Raw genomic sequence first — 8578 nt, forward strand, 5'->3', positions numbered from 1 at the left:
TATAATACCATATATGGCACTTACTCATTGCAGCATTGAAAATGTCTCCGGTTTGCCTCAAACTAAAAAAAAAAGTAGAACAAACACCTTGTTAAGTCTCAAGAGAACGGAACACAAAAAGCCTGCTACTGGAAATTCTGTCTCTTGTTTACAACAAATTATAATGAATCAGCCCAATTAGAATAATTATTTTGACTAATCCTTAAATCTTAGAGGTTTCACAACTGATACGCTTAATGCAAAGAAAGTTAGCTTGAGATTCAGTTTTCAGGTTGACATCTTTATTGTGCATTTCACAGAATCATTAACCTTATCATAAAAGACTTTTTTTAAGCATGCTATGGAATATTTCAAACAAGCGTTTGATCAGATGTACAAGTTATTAGAGTGCGTACTAAGAATAATGAAATACAACGGATGCTTCAGGGAAATCGCAAATGACAGTCAAGATTCAACTTACCATTATTTTCCATACTTCAAAAAAGTTAAATTCTGCTTAGTTAAATGTACCTATTTTTCTTGGTTTGCTATTTGAGGTTACACAGGAACTTCTAGCAGACTTGAGCAGTTATTGGGTTCAACACGAGTAATGGGAAATCAAATATTACTTTCAAGTAGAAGGGTTAACTCAATTGTGATTTAAAGTTTTAGTGAAACAGATGCACACTTTCCTTAACTAATTTTACAACATTTTTTATATAAAATGTACAACATTCTTCGTAAAAGTTCTCAAATTTTGGTCATGGAAGGCAAGCCAATGGCAAACCAAAATCTAGATTTTCTACTTTAAGGTAGTGCCTATCTATGTTTATTATAAGGAAGTAATATGTTAATGCAAAACATTAATGAGAAAAATTGCTTGTGCTGCAAGTTACATGTACATCAACATCTTTAAATTAAAATATACTTTCCTTTCAACGTCAGACCTATGTTTCTCCACATTTTAAGTTTGTACGGATAGTCTAGACCTGCTTCCTAGTAAATATAAGTCCTGAACACAATTTGCCAGTTTTGTGAAGTTGTGCACATCTCAAATCAAGGAAACTTAGGTAGGTGAAGTATGGAGTTGAGGGTAATATATGCTATTTGGCTGATTTAGTGAGGAGATTACTTTGTAGATCATTGTAAAATATCTAACCTAGGAGTACACATTGTCATTTAATGCCAAAGTGCTAGTATCAAATGCTCCTATTTTGACGAGAAAGTGTGTTCAGAATCTCTTAGCAAGGTTTCCATCTGAGCGTTGAGCTTTTACATCTTGTCATTTCTATTCAAGATAAAAACAAAAAAGTCTTTAAAAATTAATGCATGTATTCATAAGCATACAGATTTCTTAACATTTGCAAGAGGCAAGTTGATATTATGAATAATCATGATTAGTAAACAGATCTGTAATTATTTAGCACAGAAGGGAAGCTATTGATCTGTTATGTCAAAGCTTGCTTTCTACAGATCAATCCAATCAGTTCTATTCCCCCATACACTCTCTAGTCCTACAAGTTTAGTTCCTTTAAGTGTCCATCCAGTTTGCAACTGAAATCACTGATTGTTCCTGTTTCTGTCATTCAGTAGATAGTAAATTACGCATCATTCCCACTCACTGCTTGAAAAAATTCCTCATGTTCCTTCTGTTTCCTATCAAGAACCTTTTCTTAGTCCTTGAACAATGATCAGATAAATGGGAATTTTTTAAACTCTATTGTATATCTCAATCTCATCAGCTCCAAGGAGGACAGAGCCAGCTTCTCCTCCCTGATCTTACAGCTAAAATTCCCTCACCTTTGGGACCATTCTGGTAAATTTTCTCACGTGCTCAACAACCTTCATGTTCTTCCCAAAGTCAGTTCTGGACATCAGACAATATTTGCAGCCTAACCAGAACTTTTTATAAAGGTTCAGCTTTTCTACTCAATACCCCTATTTATGAAGTCCAAGATTTCATTGCTTTGCAAACTGCTTTCTCATTATGTCTTGCCACCTTCAAGGAAGGCAGCACATTAAAAATCCCAAGATTCTTTATTCATGTGCACTTTTAAAATTGTGCTACTATGTCCATGTTTCTACCTGTCCCTCCTGCCAAACACACCACTTCACTTCTCTCTGTTAAATTCCATCCACTGCTTTTCTGTTAATTCTACTATCCTACATCCAGATCTTATTTCCTGATTCTCAATTTCATCAACTATGTTTAATGTGGTGCTTTGTCAAATGCTTTAGATCCGTACGGACAACATCCATTGCATTCCCTTAATCAAAAATGAATTAGGTTAGTTAAGAACATTAGCTTTAAAGTTGATAGAATCCATAGATTAAATCTAATGCTACCATAGAATGTTTTCCTCAGCAGAGAGATCCTACAAATCAGCTCATGAAAGTCTATAAGAATGGCAATAAACCTTTACATTAGGGCTTCGTTAAAAGAAAAACATCTCCACTTACGTAGAACTCTAATTTCTGACCTGGCAAGTATAAACAATAGATGTGATGAGTCACCAACACTTTTCTACATACATGGTTGTTACTTCTTGGGAATTATCTTACTCCCGCTGACAGCCATTGGAATTAGTTTTTCTCTGCATTCCATAGATAGGTGGCGTTCTATCAGTACATTCAAGGGCGTCCTTGCAGTCACAAATCCTTGCCTAAGAAACAGAAAACAAAATAATTCAACAATAGTTTTAACACACAGATCTGTTTTGTTTACTCCAATCCACTTAGAATTTATCCTTTCTTCTACAAATCATTAAAAAAAACAAATTCCTTTTGCAAAACAGAAGGAAGGAACATGCATTTCTTAAATTCATTATTCACAAAATACATTCTCAGCTGTCCTGTTGGCATCCATGTAAAAAAATATAGTTGATTTATGTAGTGCCATTCATGATGTCAAGACGAACAAAAGTGTTTTACAACTAATTAAGCCTTCTTTCAAGGGATTGGTAGTCCAGAACTTAAGTATTGTTGAGAAAAGACATTTTATTGAAGCATTTTGTCTTGTACTCATCAAGTTAATTCACAAGAAATACCACTAAGGGAAAACAACATTTTATGTCATACAAAAGGAATTAGGATTGGCAGTTGGGCTCAAAGCATGGCACACTTGCCTGTAATGGCAGTTAAATATATTAATACACAGAACTCTGTTCTTTGCAGACAGACAAACATGCGCACACACAACCATTGTTTCAAGTCAACAAAATAAGTGACAGCTGTGTCCTCATAAGACAAAAAGATTCTACAAAATCTGTCTTTTTTACCCCAGCAATATTTGAGCTATTTTAATTTTATGTTGGGATATGGACATAAGATATCTCAGAGAGGAGTTAAGTGTCAATCATACTGCTTTGCTTTGGGTCCAAAGCAACATTTAAACAAAACCAAGTAAAGATGACCACTTGCTTCCTTAATTATCAGCCAATCAGATGGGTGTTTAAAACAATTGATGACAGCCTCCAGATTGGTGACACGAAACTAACTTTCAAAGCTAGATTTTTAAAAAAAAAAATTAATTGAATTTAAGTCGCATCAGAAGCAACGGTGGAATTTTAATCTCCAAAATATCAGCCTGGACCTCTGCATTGCTAGTTAAGTAACATTACTACAAGGCTCAGCAGGTCTGGCAGCATCTGTGAAGAGAAAAATCAGGGTTAACATTTCGGGTCTGGTGACCATTCCTCAGAATCAGCGTTCTGAAGGCCACTGAGCTACCACGCCACCCAAGATAATCATCCATGTTACATTTGAAAGTCATGGAGATTTTGAACAAGTTTACTGTCAAACAGCTCCACAGTTATTGAAGCCTGTGTGTCATTTTAATCAGGCACACTGACATTATTTTTCCCACGAAACCACTGATATTAGCTAATGGCAGTCTCTTCTCTTTCTCTGGCACAAAGCTGACTTGCTGCTATTGTCCAGAATGAGAAAATGGTTAGATAACAATGTTAGATGGTAGTTGAAAACCATAAGAGATTGATTGATGTTGCAAATAATGCTATAGCTCTTCTGTAAAATAAGCCTTGACAACCCTGTCAAGACCAATATATATGGAATGAAAAGTAACGAAGTTGATTACACTTTTAAAAAAGTGTATCGAATACATACCAAGATTTGGGCAGCACGGTGGCTCAGTGGTTAGCACTGCTGCCTCACAGCGCCAGGTGCCTGGGTTCGAATCCACCCTCGGGCAACTGTCTGTGTGGAGTTTGCACATTCTCCCCGTGTCTGCACAGGTTTCCTCCGGGTGCTCCGGTTTCCTCCCACAGTCCAAAGATGTGCACACTAGGTGGATTGGTCATGCTAAATTACCCGTAGTGTTCAGGGATGTGTAGATTAGGTGGGTTATAGGGGAATGGTTCTGGGTGCGATGCTCTGAGAGTCAGTGTGGACTTGTTGGCCGAAGAGCCTGTTTCCACACTGTAGGGATTCTGTTCTATTTGGTGAACTTACTGTTTGTGACTTCACTCAAACACTTACCTTTTCATTAGAAGTTCCAAGTCTTCTTTTTCAATAGTTCTTCTTTTAGCATGTTTGCTATAAACATCAACATCATCGCAAAGCTGTTTGAAATACAACTCCAAGCTGTAACAAAAAAAAGAAAATATTTGTAATATCCACAAGATATAGAACATATTTCTCATGTGGTCTTACCACTTACATTATATCAATCGCAGGTAACACCATCTATGATCACTGTCCACGCACAGCCGCTTTCCCCTCCAAATTCTGTCACATCTGACCCCCAAGATGCACTTTCAAATACATATCCATTCCATACCATGACTAAGACTGTCATTTCCATCTCCACACCATTACCCAATTCTGCCACTGCCACTGCCTGTCCTGCTACTGCTGAAAACCTCCTCCATACCTTTGTTACCTCCAGACTTGAATATTTTAAGCACTTCCGATCATCCTGCTTGTTCTACGTTATGTAAACTTAAACTAATGCAAATCTCCCTGGTTCGCTGTCCTGACTCTCATCAAATCCTGTTCAATTGTCACCGTGCTCGTTTATGGTGACTCCTGGTGAACAATGTTTTGATTTTAGAATTTTCATCCTCACTTCCAAATCCCCCTAGGTTTTGGCTTCTCCCTGTTTCTACAATTTACTGCAGTTCCAAAATCCTCAGAGATAGCTACATTCCACTGATTCTAGCTTGAGGATCTATTGGTGGAACCGTGCTTCGAAATTCCCTCCTTATATTTCACTGTCTCTTTCCTCCTCTAAGCAGCTCCTTAAACCCACCTCTTTGGCATCTGCCCAAATACCTAGCCCAAGTAGTTCAGAATCACACTTTGTTTTGTAGCGCTTTGTGAAGTGTCTTGGGACATTTTATTAAAGAGAGCTCTCTTGCGCCACAGTGGTAGTGCCCCTACCCCTGGACCAGAAGGCCCGGGTTCAAGTCCCACCTGCTCCAGAAGTGTATAATAACGTTTCTAAACAGGTTGATTAGAAAAATAAATTAAAGGTGATATATTAGTTGCTGTTGTTTGTGCCCCAATTTTGAAATCTTTAGAATTATTGTTCAAAACATTTATTATAAAATAATTTGCTTTAATGATGAGCATTGTGAAACTGCAACTTACCATTGTTCAACTACTGCAAATGTTTCCTTCTTCACTCTCATTTTGGCATAGTGAGTAAACACAGACTTTACAAAGCTGCTTGGCAAAATGGTTTTCTTTCGTGCTTTAGTTGTTTTCTTTGAGTTCTGCTTTACCTTTACAAGTGGTTTTTGTGCTCTGCTGATCAATACATACTATATTTAATGTTGGTACAAGCAACTGGTTTTACATTTTTCAACAGGTTTATAACCAACTAGTGCTTGGAAACTAGATTTCAAAATCCAGCTATGTTTTAAATCAGTACAGATCATTCAGTTGATTTCAGTGTCACCAATCATTCCTGTAACAGTGTCCTTAAATTCAGCTGTCTACCTACCTATTTACTGTCCATTACTAATTATTAGATAGCTATGACTACAGGAACCCATTGTTTGCAGAAGGTCTTTTCCGAGTATTTATTTTACCTTTTTAGAGAATCAATGTTTTGTTTAAGAGTAAACCAACTTGCTAACAGACAATAAAATTTACACTGAATATGAATCTATTCTATAATGTCCTGAAAAACATAGAAAATAAGTACATCTGCCAAACTTTCCTTCAGAGGACTAAATTCACTTTTGACATTGTATCTCCTTTGTCAGATAGACAGAAAGCCAAAGACTGGTCTTTTGCGATTCCTTGACAAAATGAGGTTCAGTGATTAAGTGTAATTGTTGACATTACTTAAAACCAACCTGAGCCCTAGTCCCTAACAGTTGTCGAGATATAAGCACCACTTTTCGTCAAATGCTGCCCTGATGTCACATGCTTCTCACCTCTTCAATTTAGATCCATTGTCCGTGTTTAAACCAAAGTTTTAATGAAGTCTGAAACTCAGTCATCCTGGTGAAGTCCAGTCTGAGCATCAACGAGCAAGTTTTTGGAAATTAAGTGACACATGACCGCCTTTATTACTAAGAACACCTTCCGTTACTTTATTGGTAACTGAAAAGCATGTTAGTGATGAGTTAATTGTCTAGATTAGATTTGCCCCGATTTTCATGGACAGGATATATCTGGATAGGAGGGCTTTATGGCACAGTGGTAGTACCCTGAATAACTAGATATTACATTTAGAAACTAATCCACACTTCCCAAACCTCTTCCAACTGTATCTCCATTTGAAGGTTTGAAAACTGTCGCAAGCACTCAGTGAGGCCTATGAGAACAGAGGGTGAGATGGTGGTAAGAAAAGACCTATAGCGGACAGGGGAAATAAAATCTTTGAGCATATTTGGGGCGAGGTAGGAGGAAAGGGACAGAACTCCTGCAGTTAAAATAGCTGCACAGGAACTTGAGACCCACAAACTTTAAGCTCGTGGCCACATCGAGAGTACTGGCCCCAACTTTGTGAAGCCCAGCCCTGAACTAAACTATCAGAGATGTCAATGTATTCTTATGGGGTGGAAGATGGGGTTGTGGGAAAAGAGACAGGAGATTGAAGGAAACAATATCCAAGTTTCAAAAATAAAAACAAATGGGTTAAGGAGAGGAATTTAAAAATACCATGTTCATAAAATCACGGAACCTATTTTGACCAACAGTTGTCCCAGGAAAGAATCTAACAGTGGTTAACCGCACATCTCATCAATGTCAGTTCTTTCTGGAATTTTTCATTACACCTACTCTTGTCCACAATGAGATTTCCAGACCATAAAAACTCATGGTGAAGGCAATGGCAAAACAAAAGAAAAGAAAATGAACAATTTCCAATCCAACATTTTTATCACAATCTTATTCTAGTGAAATATAGAATACACTTAGCCATAGTCATGTTCTCGTGCTAAGAAATATTTGCAGGAGGATCGAAACAATCAAGCTAATGTGATAGAACATTAAACAAGTAATCCAGCCTAATTTGTAGTACCTTAAATTTGCAATATCACTTGCCAGGTTTTTCTGTATTATTTTTGTCTATTCTTTCCATACAGGAGCACCGTTTCTGCCCCTTTAAGAAAAAAATCTGAATGGAGGGTGGAAATATAGTGAAAATCAGGACAGTTGGCGTCACAGCTATCTCCACTATAATTTTTAAAGGCGTGACATGTTATTTCTGGCAGTGTCCCTACCCCTGGAGCAAGAGACCCAAGTTCAAGTCCCACCTGCTCCAGAGGTGTGTAATAATATTTCTGAACAAGTTGATGAGAAGAAAAATGAAGGGAATCCCTCACAGCTCCAATGGAATGAAGACTGTAAAAACCAATATCAAAAGGAATAAAATGTGAGAGAAGCCTCCCCTTTAGACTCATATACGTTGACTTCTGGTGGGAGCTCTGTATAAAATTGTTTCTCTGGTGCATCCGCCCCTCACCTGCCCAAAACAAATCCAATACAGAGAAAAAAACAGAAATAGGAATTGCTGGAGAAACTCAGCAGGTCTGGCAGTATTTGTGGAGTGAAAGCAGAGTCAACATTTTGAGTTCTGTGACCCTTTTTCAGAAAACCTTTTGCTTCAGATTTCCAGCATCTGTAGTTCTTTGTTTTCTTCCAGAATAAAAACAGTTTTATTTATACAATTTATAAAAATAGACTAGTTATTCAACCCTGGTTTTCCCCATTAAACAGTCAAATACCATAATAACTGAACTAAAGTACAACACTGAAATTAACAATTATTTATTTATCTAAGTAGAGCTGTTTCCCAAGCTGTAAAGATAAATATGTAGGCCTGGAATCAAAAGATAGCTCCATGTTAGAAACACATTTTAGCAATACCTCGATTGTTAAGAGAGTGGTAAAAATTAACTATCAACTTACAAACTTTCAGATGTTTGATGACATTAAAATGAGTGAAACCAGTCAGTCATTCAGATATGTATCATAGATAGTAGGAACTGCAGATGCTGGAGAATCCGAGACAACAAGGTGCAGGGCTGGATGAACACAGCAGGCCAAGCAGCATCATAGGAGCAGAAAGGCTGACGTTTTGGGCCTAGACCCTTCATCAGAAAAAGGGGGAGGGGGGGGGGGG

General features: G+C 37.4%; 1 protein-coding gene across 4 annotated transcripts in view; it reads right to left on the reverse strand.

The window, feature by feature from the left end:
- Nucleotides 1-264: 264 nt before the first annotated feature.
- cenpt (centromere protein T) overlaps nt 265-8578 on the reverse strand; it is a 71997-nt gene continuing 63683 nt past the window's right edge. For 3 of the 4 annotated variants that reach the window (XM_048605903.1, XM_048605900.1, XM_048605901.1), the window contains exons 15-18: nt 5590-5748; nt 4477-4581; nt 2512-2642; nt 265-1267 (exon numbers count right to left, since the gene is read on the reverse strand). In XM_048605903.1, coding sequence (XP_048461860.1) covers nt 2519-2642; nt 4477-4581; nt 5590-5748 — 388 coding nt within the window. In that variant the 3' untranslated portion in view covers nt 265-1267; nt 2512-2518. The remainder of the gene's footprint in view (nt 1268-2511; nt 2643-4476; nt 4582-5589; nt 5749-8578) is intronic. The other variant, XM_048605904.1, reaches the window with a different exon arrangement.

Source organism: Rhincodon typus, chromosome 15 (genome assembly GCF_021869965.1).
Source record: "Rhincodon typus isolate 14 chromosome 15, sRhiTyp1.1, whole genome shotgun sequence".
In the NCBI taxonomy this organism is placed as follows: domain Eukaryota; kingdom Metazoa; phylum Chordata; class Chondrichthyes; order Orectolobiformes; family Rhincodontidae; genus Rhincodon; species Rhincodon typus.